The sequence below is a fragment of the Colletotrichum higginsianum genome, chromosome 1 (genome assembly GCF_001672515.1).
Source record: "Colletotrichum higginsianum IMI 349063 chromosome 1, whole genome shotgun sequence".
Taxonomy (NCBI): Eukaryota; Fungi; Ascomycota; class Sordariomycetes; order Glomerellales; family Glomerellaceae; genus Colletotrichum; species Colletotrichum higginsianum.
This window is the reverse complement of record NC_030954.1, coordinates 2,827,396-2,840,648: the sequence shown is the minus strand read 5'-3', so window position 1 is coordinate 2,840,648 and position 13,253 is coordinate 2,827,396. Positions and strand designations below refer to the sequence as shown.

Below are 13,253 nucleotides of genomic sequence, written 5' to 3'. Positions count from 1 at the left end.
GGTTTTTTTGTTTGGGGGGTTTTTTTTTTGCCCCAAGGGATGGGTTATCGAATCGGCCCGTCTGTCTGTCAGGGAGAGGACAAGCGGGTATCGTTGGCAAGGTTGGGGGTGAAGTTTTTTTATTTTATCTTTTTTTGCTCAAAGAAGGTGTTGAAACGGCTGAAGGAAACAAGTGAAGTGAGAATGTTCGGCCACTTGAATGAAGAGAAGGCATTCTCTTGTTGCGATTACATACAACTATGCCGGACTTTAATGCAATTTCTCCACAAGATCCTCACCGGAATTCGCGGGGTGACAACACATGATGCTGATAACGCTACAGACATCCCCAGGCAAAGGAAAATCATTAGCAAACGGTTTCTTCAACCCCGTGACGAACCCTGTAATAAGAGTGGTTTCTATCAAGTAATAATTTTCGGGGTTTTCTGGAGTAGCCGTCGCTGCTTAACCAACGGGATTACCGAAATGATCATTTTACTCCAGTTTGCAATTCAATTCTGGAGCCCTCTGCTTTAAGGGGAGGGGGGACATGACACAGAGAAAAAGTCTAAAACCAGTATATTGCGGAGTAATCATTTGGCTGTGCAACACTCCACCATTCTAGTCTTGAAGGAGGAAAAAATCGACAAGAAAAATCCACAACACTGCGGAGAGGCCGTATCTTGCAATCAATGAAGTTTTTTCTTTACCCCCCGGGGCACGACGGCTTTTGACTGTGCATGTGCATATTCCCTCGGTTTCCTGCTGTGCACTACTTCCGTTATAACGAAGAGGTGTTCACTAAGGCCTCTAACTTTGCGAAAAACTCCCAAGCATATCGAGTTGCGGCAACGTCGTCAAAGGATTGGCTATTGGAGATATAGGTTCAACGCTATTGCTGAGACTTTGCGAATCCGAGGTTCGCGGGCATTGTGGCCGGCCTCTGGGTTTGCGTGCCGTTACGTAAGTTAGTCTGATACTTGGGCGGACCCTGCTTTGATTGGGAATATCTGTGTAAAGAAGGTTACTTGAGATGCGGCAGACCGCGATATCTCTCAGTCTAACTAGTGCCCGAGACCAATGAAACTGCTTGTTTTTACTGAGGCCATCTCTATCTCTTCTCTATTACTGAGTTCAACCATGACACAGCGACACGATAGCGGATGAGCGAGCGAGCGAGCGTATTATTGCATGTTGCGTTATTTGTTGAACAGCTAGAACTTGCAACCCCCCAGTCCCGACGTGCAAAGGCTTGCCTGCAGTTACCGTCCCGGCTCAACTTGTTGCAACAATGAGTTTGATATTGACATCTTCATTTTTCTTAGAGGAACGTAGTTCCGTGTAACGCATGTTTCCCAACATTCACTACAACAACCAAACTTGCTTGAGCGAACCAATCACTTCATCGTCTGCTACAACTCGCAACCATGTTGCCGTCAACTCACCAGGTTTCCTCCTGCGAGACCATCCCCAGCACATCACTGGCCGAGGCCACTGAGTTTGTCAAACCCTCGACCGAAGCCTTTCCTATCATGACACAATCTCTCTCTCTCTCTCTCTCTGTCTCTCTCTCTTTCTCCTCTCCTTGACTCAGCGCCCGGGATATCGTTGCCTGAGGCCTTTTTTCCCTGACACAGGAGAAAAGAAAAGTGGGACTGTTCCAACTTCAACCCACACCCTCATTCATTTGAGAATGTTGTGGGCAGCGTGCTGATCCTTTTTTGTTTCCCGCCAGTTCCTGCTTCTTATCATTGTCAACGCCCTCGTGCAAGCAAGCAAGCAAGCACTCTTGGCACCCAATACCGTCATTCTTAAGCCATATCGCCGCAGACCCCCCTCTCCTCGTCCCCACACGCATCCAAGAGATCTTCTCTGAAGCCGGAATGCCCACGGATGTTGTACAAGTACAGGTGGTGCAGCAGTCGGATGGTATCCTGCCTACATGAAACCCGATGCCGATCTTGCACACACACACACACACACACACACCGCCGCGCAGCTGGTTGACGGGGGGGGAGGGGCCCTCTTCAACTCGGGGCAGAGCTGCTGCGCCGTGTCGAGAGGGTCTACGCCCGTATGTCGATGTCCACGATGCGTTTGTCTGTGAGTTTCAGCGGGATCTCGCAATCTACAATTTCGGTGACCCCCGGAGCCATACCACGATTGTCAGCCCCAGTCATCTCCCAAAACAGCTCTCGACGTTATCAACTCCCACATCGAGGATGCTGTTTCCAGGGGCGGATCGACGCCGCTCCCGCCAATCCCACTTTTGCTACTCTGCCCTGCTATCAGCGGCAACTTCATTGCGCCGCCCCGTCTCCCTGACCAACACCAACCACGACACGGCCGTCATGTAGGAAGAGACTTTTGGTCCGGTCGCCCCCCGTAGCCAAAGCGAGCAGTGACGGCGAGGCGGTCTCGCGCATGAACGAGTCAGACTGCGGATTAACGACCAGCGTCCGCACTGCTAATAATATTGGCCGCGGCTCGGAGCTGGTTGGACCTGCGTTGCCGCGGCGCTGTGTTCGTGAACCGCTGCGACTACCCCAACCCTGATCTCTCCTGGTCTGGTTGAAAGAAAGTCGGGCCTTGGGATGCACCCTGGGTCCTCGCGCAGTTGACTTGTTCATCAAGTTGAAAGAAGAGCTTCTGTATCAAATGAGAACCAGGAAGTAGTGGCGATTCCCGACTGAAATCATTTCACGTCCATTCAACGAGGTTCCACCCAGTAATAAATACCTCTTTCTTTCTTTTGCGTGAGAGCAAAAAGAGGCCATGTTGAGAAACAGACTGGTACCTGAGATGAGTCTGCTTTGCAAAAATCTAGGAAGCAGTGCTAGATCAACCTAGTACTCCTTGAAAGCAGCAGCTACAAGAATGTTGTTCCAGGTATCACTCTACAGGGTTACTCTGCAGGGAAATGTTCCCGGCTCACCCTAACCACCTCGGTCGCTTGAGCTTAGGGTAGCGGGTGATCCGGCCGCTCCTGGAAGGCGTAGTAGCGGGCTCCCTTGTTGTTTCAAAGGAGCGAGGCGTCGTGGACAGAAAGAACAACATCCGGTGCTTTTCGTAGAACGCATCAAGCAACTGCATACGTACTAATAGTACAGGAGGGAGTGTAGAGGAAGTAAACCTAATCCTATATATGTATTTTGACGTAATTAACTTGGAGCTGATGTATCCAGGGGCTTTACCAAATGTTGCCACAGTTGTTCTTATAGAGGTACGTGTAAATAACTGCTACTACGGTAGCTGTATCGGTATCACAGTTCATGTGCGTGTACAAAGATCTGTTAGCATTACAGGTTACACGCGTATGCAAAGGTGCCTTTCGGCAATGTAACACGGCAGGCTAGCCTATTGCTTCTGATATCCAACGAACGGAATGATAAATGACATCGGCCACGGGCTAAGATGCCGCTAGATTCGCCGGTCCGGCAGGGATCCGGTTCCTGCAAACGTTACCGGTCCCACCTGTCACGCCTGTATGCCGGGGGCTCGGGCTGCCGCGCGGGTCCAGCCTGTGGCAGCCGGCCTATTGCAATAGATACCATTAGTAAGGTATGATAGTGTATTAGTCTGTCACTTCTAGTATCCAACAAATAGAAAGATGAAGTCTGCAAGGGTCTTTATCTGCAGACTACCCTTATGGACAGGGTAGCTAATATTTAGGCTAAGCTAAGATACTGCTAGACTAGCTAGCCTATCAAGTGTCTAGTTTATATGATGCTTCTAGTCATACCTTCCACGCCTGGCTGTTCAGAAGGCCCAGTCAGTTGCGTAGGCCTAGCCAGTAGCAGACATACAGGCAGCTGACCTATTCTCACAGGTTATCAGCCTGTGTGGAAATCGGCAGTACGGCCTCTTCCGTTCCACAAAGTGAAACGCGGTGTCCGGGTGGAAACTGCGAAGCCCTCTCGACGGTACCGCCCTTGCAGATTGATCCGCTAGGTCCGCTTGCAGACAATACGGTGGCTCGATTCAGCATGTCACTCGCGAACCGCGGGATACATCCTCGAAGAGGAATTGGTGAGGCCCGCCTCGCCTTACAGGGAAGATGGTAGATTGGAATATCAAGGTAGGGATTCGCGCATCCCATTGCCAGGAAAGCAGAAAACCCCGGCATCTCCACCCGCTGTATTCTGGTCTGGGAAACCTTCAAAAATGACTTTTTGGCAAACTCAAGTTGTAACGTTTTCTCAAGAATCAGGGAGAAACCTGCACGTTGTTGACAATGTTCTAATCACGAGCCAATCTTGGGGAGATACGGAGTAATACGTTGCGAAAGAGTTTGGCTGCTCCGCAAACCTCCGGAAGACGTGCTTGCACGTTTCTTCCACGACGCTTCTTTTGGAAGCTTAATCCGAGTGAACCCAACTCACTGAGTTATCCTCTTGACACAGTAAAAAGAACACTGTCCACGTATCTCATCTATCGAACACCCATCAGAGTTGCACGTGTCACACAACGGATGATCCTCTACTAGAGTCTGTTTCGTAGACTCTGCTCAAACGCAGGGGGGTAACCTTTTGTGAGCAGCATGAGAAAGAAAAGGGTTTGGGAAGCTTCGGATGTTTCTACTCCTAGAAACAACAGGGATATTGTATCTTGAGGTGGCCGCGGAATCCACGGTACCACGTGCGAACGACCTGTCTTCTTGCGCACTTGACAAAGGATACGCGTGGTATGACGACAAAAGGTTACGCCTGTAAGGGTGTGGTTCGCGCCCAGTACGGATTATGTGACTTTGGCTAGCCATTGCGTCTAACCTTAGTACTGCTGTACTTACCGTTTTAGTATAATGATTCATTTTGACTTTGAGGTTTAGCTGAACATATTCAGCGTAGCCGGATTGAAAATGGAAAAGAATTTTTTCTTCTTGATTTGTCGGTTTCTACTTCAAGCCCTCAATGCCATTGGCGTGGCACCTCGACGATAACGTCCATAGTTCGAAGACTAAACCAAATCATTGGCGACATACACTGGTATCTACTAGTCCCGAATCCAAGATGCTCAAAAACGCTATGGATCTACAGATACTAACTTTTTATGCCTCGGGAGGTGTAGTCAAAGGCAAAAGCAAGCCCAGTTGGTGTCGTCATGGCCTCGGTCTCTTTACCTTGAAATTCAACGGCTGGCTTAGAGTTAGGAGCGCGGGGCTAGAGCAAAAGAAGGAAATAACTCGGAATGCTATTATTGTTGTTATGGTATCCTGGCGCATTGGATCGGAGATCACGCAACATACGCTTTGTGACAACAAGTTACACGGCAGATTATTCGGTGCCGAAACGTGAAAGAGTCTAGCGTGTCGCGTGTGCAACTCTCAAGGGCCAGTGGCCGACTGACAGCTATGCCCCGAGTCCCGTAAAGTGCTTTCAAGGTGGGTTAAGAGACGTTCCACCTCCCCGAAGCTCCCACGGGTGGGTGCGTGGAATCCATTTTGTTCAGATCTCAAGAGAAATCCACCGTACCACTCGTCAGGATGATGTGCCATTTCCTCAGTCGATCCCGCACTCCTCGCCAAGAGCAGGAGGGCGATCATTCAAAGCCCTTGTTAGGAAACATGTGGCGTCGGTACCACCTCCTTACGCCGACGAACGCCGTGTTTGATGCAGACCAGACACGTCCAGAACACAAGAGATCGTGGTCCGTTCTCGCTTTGGGACTGGGAGCTGTGCTGGCTTCCATCCTCCTAGCTACGTCGGTCGCAAGCCTCCTTCAGATCAGCAACCACCATGCTCGGCACGACGTGATTCCGGCACGACAGTCACTTCACTCCTGTGGCCCAACGGCCGCCACGGCCCGCGAGCGGGGTTGCCATTTTGATCACATGTCGGCCAGCTGGGTGCAGACGGATTGCTTCGACAAGGAGCTGATGCATGAGTACGTCCATGCCGGCTTCCACGAGCGGAACTGGACCTTCTGGAGGGACGAAGACGGCAAGGCCGGGACTCGGATGTCGAAAGACGAGATCCTGTCCGGCGAGTGGGAGGTCATCTGGGCATCGGGGGACTATCACTACGCCCACTGCGCCTACTTCTGGGAGAAGCAATGGAGGCAGTTCCGCGCCGGCGGGTTGGTCGTGACTTTGGACTCCCGGATCCGGTTTCCGCACCACACCAAGCATTGCATCGATTTTGTGAGGGCCCCGAATATAACCTACATCCAAGGGAAGGCGAGCTCCATGATACATCAACGCTTCGGGCTTCTGGAGTGCGTCATTGGACCAATGTAAGATTGGGAAAACAATGGCTTGGCTTTGAGCATTTGCGACCCCTTTGGAGAATGATTGTTCGATGTCACACGAATGGAGGAACATTGCAGGATCTTGTAACGGCACAATGAAACATTTGAATTTGGGATCCGTCACAAGGCCCAAGAGACTGCCAATGCTTCATACCAGGCCAGCCTCTTACCATTTGCGCATGTGAGATTTTATCGTGGATAAATTGTGTCAGCATGCTGTTTTGTCAAGATGTACTTGGATAGTAAAGTGCACAATGGCCCATTCTCTTAGCAGTCTCCCCAAGATTCCCAGCGTAAATGACTAAATATAGTAAACGACTTGTAAGCCGACGGCCTCGGTGTGCTCAATCTCCTTCAACCAAACCATGAGTCTTGGTGTTCTTGCCATGATTTCCGTCGACCCGCATCCCTGTATCGTTCCTCGCAGCCGACCACTCCACGATGGCTTCCCACGAGCGACACTGCATAATGTTCTCCTGGACCCCCATGAAGGACCCGTGTTCCTCCGACCACATCATGTAGATGGGAGTCAGATCCCCATGGCACATGAGGGACTGTCTCAGGTAGTCAATGCAGTGGGACCCGTGTCCGTACTGCCAGTGCTCCGCCAGTCCCTTCCCGCTGTCCCATATGAGCTCGCGAAGACGTTTCTGGGGCGTTCACGAGACATCAGTACATTCACGTTGCGCCATAGGGCTCATACAGGCGGAACGGCGCTTACCAGGCAGTGTAGCTGATGAGAGACAGACGTCTGAACGAGATACTTGTCGGGAACCAAGCCGTTCGCATCGCGTACTTGAGCGGAGCCACCCATGGGGAGCCTCGCATTTTCTGCCTCGGAGATGGATATCATGCCAACTGGGAAGGTGATTGTTCAGCATTGCGTCGGCTTACGGGTTCCTCATCTTGGCAGCCTCACCGCTCATAAGGTCTGCCCAGGCAGCGTCATTCTCGGCTGTCGGCCGTCCTTCATAGGCATTCGGCGGGCCGTCGTGAAAACCGGCCTTCTGTAGTATCTGCCTGTGAGACCCCAAAGGCGCATCGCCGTAGACCCCTATGACGGTCAGTGATTTGTGACTGGCGAGCCGCGCCTCCGCGACACTCGCACCGAGCGGGACTGTAACGTGAGGTATACCTTCAAGGCCCATTCGGGACGGGTCTACGGCAACTCTGCTGTTTACGGACTTCGTGTAGGCAAGAAAAAGCAGCATATATGAGAGCAGAAAGACACTGTAGATCGCGTACAGTAGAAGATTCTTCAATCGTTCCCATCTTGACATGCGAATAGCCGGGCCGGTAATTTCCGACAACGAGGCATCGTCGCCACTTTCGTCAGTGAAGGCGACCTGCTTGTCGTGACATTCCGATTCGTACGATGGTGACATGTTGCTCGATGCTTTGTTAGACACGAAGAGGGAAAAAAGCGTGCTCTCCGGTGGGAAATGCGGCCATGTGGTTTCCACCAAAGGTCTCACCTAATGAGTAAGTGAATGGAAGCCATACGTATGGTATGCTATTACATCGGCGCGGAACGCGTGTAACTTCCTGATCGACAAACAGTCGTGCAACTTGGGCTGTGATCTTCAGTGAGGGGTCAAAAGCTTCCTACCAAAACCTACGATGGAGTCATTCACTTGCTTTCTCACCGTATCCTAGCCTAGCGGGGGTTATCATTGACTGTTCGAATACTCCGAGAAAACTATAGCCGGATGAGGTCCTTAGTCTTTGGGTCAGTATCGTCATCCCTGCACCTGGGTAACAGCTGCAAGGCGTCGGAACGAAGAGCTCAATCAGCTTCTCGTCGGTCAGAGTTGCACATGTGACACAACACACTCCGGTAGCAGGATCGTCTTCTGCATCATGTGTGGAACTCTAGCGGAGGAAATCAACTCAGTGTTTGTTCAGATTTTGGTTCAAGGCCTGCCGATGGTTTAACGCTACGTTCGAATTCGAAACAAAACAAAGTGCGAGGTCGCTTGAACAGTCGAGAGTGTGGACTTACCCTACCAAGGACATGGGAAGAACATGTTTTTCTGAAAAACACTGTATGAATGATTACAATACTGAGCACCCTTGAGTGGCTTTTGACTAGAGAAACAGGTTTATGCGTAGATTGATTGTCTAATCAAGGTAAATGCCAGCAGAGCGTTGTGCTGTGTAAAATACGACATCACATGTAGCCGGTCAACAAAAGCACAAACAGCTTGTCCGGCAGTATCAAACTCAATCCTCGACGAAGGAAAGTCAAGAGATTTAGTAAAGAGTCGTGTTCGGCAGCATCTTCAACCGCCGGATCCTCCAGTATGGGTGTATGCTATAAGTGATGCCGTCCCCATTCGACAATCATCTTCCGTCGCGTCTTCCAACACATTCTTGCCCACAATCACCGCTACAATCTTACACATTTTACAAAGTCACAATGTACAATTTCCATATCCTCCTACTCGCTTCCCTCGCCGCGGCTTCGGTCATGGTCCGGGACACTCCTCAACCCAACAACAGTCCTGTAACTCCTCCGGACAACGTGGGGTCCCCAAAGCAAGGGAACGCCAACATCGGCCTCAACCCGGACTACACTTACGTTGTCTTCAAGCGCGACGCGGAGGCGGCCAATGGCGACGATGTGTCCGACGTTAAGTACTAGTGCTCTCCGGGTTCGCCTTGACGAGTCTCAAGGAGGAGTGGTGGACGCTATCAACAAGTACCCACCGGCTCGAAGGCCTGCGCAGAAGACCATCTGGTTTGGCCAGAGGTTATAGGACTCACTGTCTCCAATCAGTTTGGGCATCACATTCTTTGGATAAGAAGGTCCAGACAGATGGCTATAGGTAGTTAGGAATTGAGGGAGAGCTTTTGCTGCGGGGGAGTTCACTGCACGGGACGCGTCCCTCGTTTCTAGTCAATAAGACTGCTACTCACTTATACACTCATCAAAGTTGCTGCATGTGATGACATAGCATTTGACGAAGCCGCAATCGATCAGATCAGGCTTGTTGAGATTCGGCCGACTGGCCGGCCTGGCGCGCTGCCAAATAACACAGGCGGCCTCCAAGCAAAACTCCCGAGGAAGAGAAGAAAAGGCGAAAAGCTGTAGTTGGGTTCATACACGGAGTGCGGATTCCTCTATTCGTTATTCAAACATCTCAGGTAGTCCACGTGATCTGGAACTAAGACTTGCGTGAGAGTTTGTCATGGGCCATCTAGGCCGGTCAGGAATCCGAGAGAACCATTAGAGCATTAGCAGCTGCAGCAGCTGCAGCAGCAGCTTAGCTGCAATACAGATGGAGGGAAATATATGTGATAGCCGGTCACTTACTCCCCCTTGGAGGCTATATTGCCCGTAGATGACGTCAAAAGTCAGTACTCTGTCCGGTTATAGCCTCTGACTGACGCCCTCACTGCTACATGTTATCTCCAACGTTCTAAAGGCCCCTATCTGGAAATAGTGCGTACTGACCCTCGTGTTTGATGTGAATCGACAGGCGCCCCTAGAGCTGGTGTCTGGAATGCGGGCAAGGACGAACAGTTGGATATGACGGATTCTTTAGAACCGAGTTTACCGGACTCTCCTTAGCACTGAGCATCAAGATGAAGTGTGGGTCTGAATGTGATTGTTCAAAATCAAGTCTAGTCTCCCCTGTTTCTCTGTTGTTCAACCCAAGTACAAGGGGGTGTAGAGAGTAACTAGGACCTGGGTGCTTGTTATGCAGCTTTCTGTTTACACGCTACCCCGATCACCTTACGGTTTACTTCAGATGTCACTTCAAGTATCCCTCGACCAACTCAAAGCGGCCACGCTAAGATGGAAATTTAGTTGAAGCAGTTGACTTGCCTAAGAAAATCAACGCCCTGAATTGATAATGATGATGCCCTTGCCGGAGGTGGCTCCCCTCCTCCAGGTTGATCAGTCGAACTTTCCTGCAGATGGTTCAGTTAAAGTGGCCACACGGGGTTGATTGCAGAAGAAAGAGAGAGAGTCCGTCTTATAGAAATAGGCCGACCCTACTCGCGGGGCATCAAACAAATCCAGCGGTCGATCGACTTCGCAGAGAGGAAGTTGTCATGAGTCCAAAGGGTTAGTGTCTAGACCTTCGGGGACCCTTTTGGTCCCGGCCTTCCTTTCTATCCAAGAAACCTCTCTCACCCAAGAACGAGTCCCGGAGTAAAGGGGCCAAGTAACGGGCTTTCATTAGGATCAGACCTTAGGAACGTACGTAAGAGCTCATTAGACAACAAGTCAACAACCTCGACCTTTCCCACCAGCCCAACCGAACCCCACCTGCACACCGCACCCTCAACAACTCCACTCCGCAACCCGTGTTCACAGACCGAGGTCCTTCTTGAGACCAGGCAGCACGGTGCCCAGGTTGAAGTTCCAGACCAGCGCGCTGTTGTGCCCCGTCAAGGCCGCGCCGGCCCAGTACGTGTTCCGCGCGCCCTCGAGGGCCAGGAACCGGCGGTAGAAGCCGGCCCTGATCTCCTCCGCCGACACGCGCAGGTTGTACGGGCCGTGGTCCGAGGAGAACGGGAACGTGGCCCTCTCCGCGGCGTCCGCGGGCACGGCGCCGACGGCCCCCAGCGTCGCGAGGTTCCCGCGGACCACGGCCTGCCCGTCGGCGTCGGAGTACGCCGTGTCCCGGAACCCCACCATCACGACGAAGTCCTCGGGCGAGCCGTACCCGTCGATGCCGTTGGGGCCCGGGATGACGGGCTGGTTGAAGGGCGTCCGGGCGCCGACGTTGGTCAGGCTCGTGTCCAGGCCCGGGATGTTGGCGACGGCGGCCCAGTAGCCCAGGGCGGAGAATTTGGAGAAGAGGCCCGACTCCTCGGCGGTGAGGTCGTAGGCGCCTACGTTGTCGAGCGTCGGCGGGATGGCGAACAGCAGCTTGCGGGCACGAATGAGCTTGAGCGGCTGTTCCGGCTGCTGGATGAGGACGGTGACGCCGGTGGCGTCGTCCTCGTCGACGGGGACGTCACGCCGCACCTCGACGACGTCGGCGTTCAGCAGCACGCTGTCGCCGAGCTCGGCGGCGGCGGCGTCGTACAGGGCCCTTGTGTCGCCGCTGGCGGAGACGATGAACTCGCCAAAGATGCTGTTGAGCAGGCCCGGCCCGAGGCCCTTGATGCCATACAGCGCCGGGATGGTAGAGATGTCGCCCGTGAACCAGTTGAACTGGGCGATGACGGTCAGCAGCGCCGAGAAGCCGTACCTCTGCGCGAGCTCGGCGAACGGCACGGTGAGCTCCTCCGGCACGGGGTCCGGAACGTGGAAGCTCTGGTCGATCCAGAGGTACTTGGCCAGCACGTTGGTTTTGTACGACCGCACCGCGGTCTGCAAAGCCTCCTGCCGGGCCGCGGCCTCGGAGGCGTTAGGGACGGGGATCCGGACACCGGATGAGAAGTCGTAGCTCGGCGACGCGCCGCCCCCGTTGAGCGGGTTGACCCTGGCGGCGGAGACGTTGAGGCGGGCGAAGTAGCCACTGACGACGTCGGTGTTCTCGAAGAGCGAGACGCCGACGTTGCCGGGCACGCCCGTCCGCGGGTTGGTGTACGTCTCGGCGTGGCCGCCGATCTGGGACTTCTTCTCGACGACAGCGACGGTGGCGCCGGCGTCCCGGAGATGGATGGCCGCGTGGATGCCGGCGGAGCCGCCGCCGATGATGGCGACGTCGACGTCGATATCCGACTCGGAGCACGGCGTGGCCGCGGCCCCGGCGGCGGTCCGGGCGAGTGTGAGAGCCATGGCCGGCAAGGCAAGGTTGGAAAGCTTCATGGGTGGCCTTGTCGACGAACGAAGGTAGTTGGTTAGCGAACGTGATCGAAGTCCGTCGTTGTTAATTAGCATGAGCCGAGCCGATGGTTTAACTTAGGAGACGCGGCTCGCCATGGGGAGAGCAGCGAAGCCGGCGCCCGACATAACGAGGCGAACAGCGGCTGTATTTAACTCTACAGATAGGACGCCCCCCCACCCCTTTTCGTTCCAAGAGCCTGGATCCCAACGCGGCGGGAGGCCTGTAGTAGTGCGTGGCTCGTAGGGAGCACACCATCAGCAGTCCGAGGGGTTGAGATAGTCGCCGGATCCCGTGCGCCGCGAACACTGACATCACATCGCAATGAAGGGCGAAACTTTGACTTGAGCAGCATCCTGTTAGGAGAGTAGCCCGGCTCCACCGGCCGCCTTTAGGGTTCGATAAGCCTGCCGACGTCGGGAAGCTCGAACCTGACCCTACATCCGAGGTTGATATGTTTTAACTCACGGTGTCTGTGGGCATGTAACCCGCTTCAGGAAGGCCGTATACCGCCCCGCCATGCGAAAGTATGCATCCTGAACCCGTATGTGCCGTTTGCCTACGTGCTGGTGAATTCGCTGTCTTGAAGAGACAAGCATTGGACGTCGACATATCACGACACCATTCTCGCCGTCTCTGCCCGAAAGAAATGAGAAATCAGCATCATTTGAGGCAGGCCGCGAGATTGCCACAATGTTGTAAGGTAGCGCATATGGCTGGGAACCAAAAGAGCACGCGTCAAGCAGAACAGGATCTAGTTCACGAGATGTAGTGAAGGAGCGTCAAGCATTTGTCAATGCGATGGGAAGTTGAGGGAACACTTCGGAACATCTCAAGCGAGAGGCCACGGCAAACTATTGGCCATCGTCTGACCATGAGAAAGTAAAGAAATGGAGGAAGAGGCGTTGGCATCAAGTCGAACAGGAACAAGCCGCCCTGTGCCTATTTCCCGGGTTCTGTTCCTATAGAAACACTGAAAGCAAACCAGGCCATGCGGTTCGAACGCCATCCCCCCCCCCTTTCTGTCAAAGAACTGCTGTGACGTCGTGGGCACAAATTTGCAGCTCGGTCCAAACGACCAAGGAGGATTCGACCGCGACGGGCCGGCCCTACATGTGATAACCACTTGGTCGACGACGAACCAAGAGCGGCACGAGGCCGTGCTAGATCCGTCGACTCGAAGCCAAAGCCCGGGTCCTCGGTACCCAGTGGTCTCTGGATGTTAAGCCAGATGAGATA

The 13,253-nt window shown here is 53.2% G+C and overlaps 4 protein-coding genes across 4 annotated transcripts; 2 read left to right on the top strand and 2 right to left on the bottom strand.

The window, feature by feature from the left end:
- Nucleotides 1-5,461: 5,461 nt before the first annotated feature.
- CH63R_00876 (Major facilitator superfamily transporter) lies at nt 5,462-6,214 on the top strand (the record flags this gene model as incomplete). Its single annotated transcript, XM_018295851.1, has 1 exon — nt 5,462-6,214. One exon carries the CDS (start codon nt 5,462-5,464, stop codon nt 6,212-6,214), a length of 753 nt encoding a protein of 250 aa, XP_018164213.1.
- A 355-nt stretch (nt 6,215-6,569) lies between these two features.
- CH63R_00875 (Tat pathway signal sequence) lies at nt 6,570-7,610 on the bottom strand (the record flags this gene model as incomplete). Its single annotated transcript, XM_018295850.1, has 3 exons — nt 6,570-6,875; nt 6,947-7,083; nt 7,145-7,610. The coding sequence occupies 3 exons, from the start codon at nt 7,608-7,610 to the stop codon at nt 6,570-6,572; spliced, it is 909 nt and encodes a 302-aa protein (XP_018164212.1).
- A 1,034-nt stretch (nt 7,611-8,644) lies between these two features.
- CH63R_00874 (uncharacterized protein) lies at nt 8,645-8,869 on the top strand (the record flags this gene model as incomplete). Its single annotated transcript, XM_018295849.1, has 1 exon — nt 8,645-8,869. One exon carries the CDS (start codon nt 8,645-8,647, stop codon nt 8,867-8,869), a length of 225 nt encoding a protein of 74 aa, XP_018164211.1.
- A 1,677-nt stretch (nt 8,870-10,546) lies between these two features.
- On the bottom strand, nt 10,547-11,998 carry CH63R_00873 (Flavin-containing superfamily Amine oxidase; the record flags this gene model as incomplete). Its single annotated transcript, XM_018295848.1, has 1 exon — nt 10,547-11,998. One exon carries the CDS (start codon nt 11,996-11,998, stop codon nt 10,547-10,549), a length of 1,452 nt encoding a protein of 483 aa, XP_018164210.1.
- Nucleotides 11,999-13,253: the final 1,255 nt, after the last annotated feature.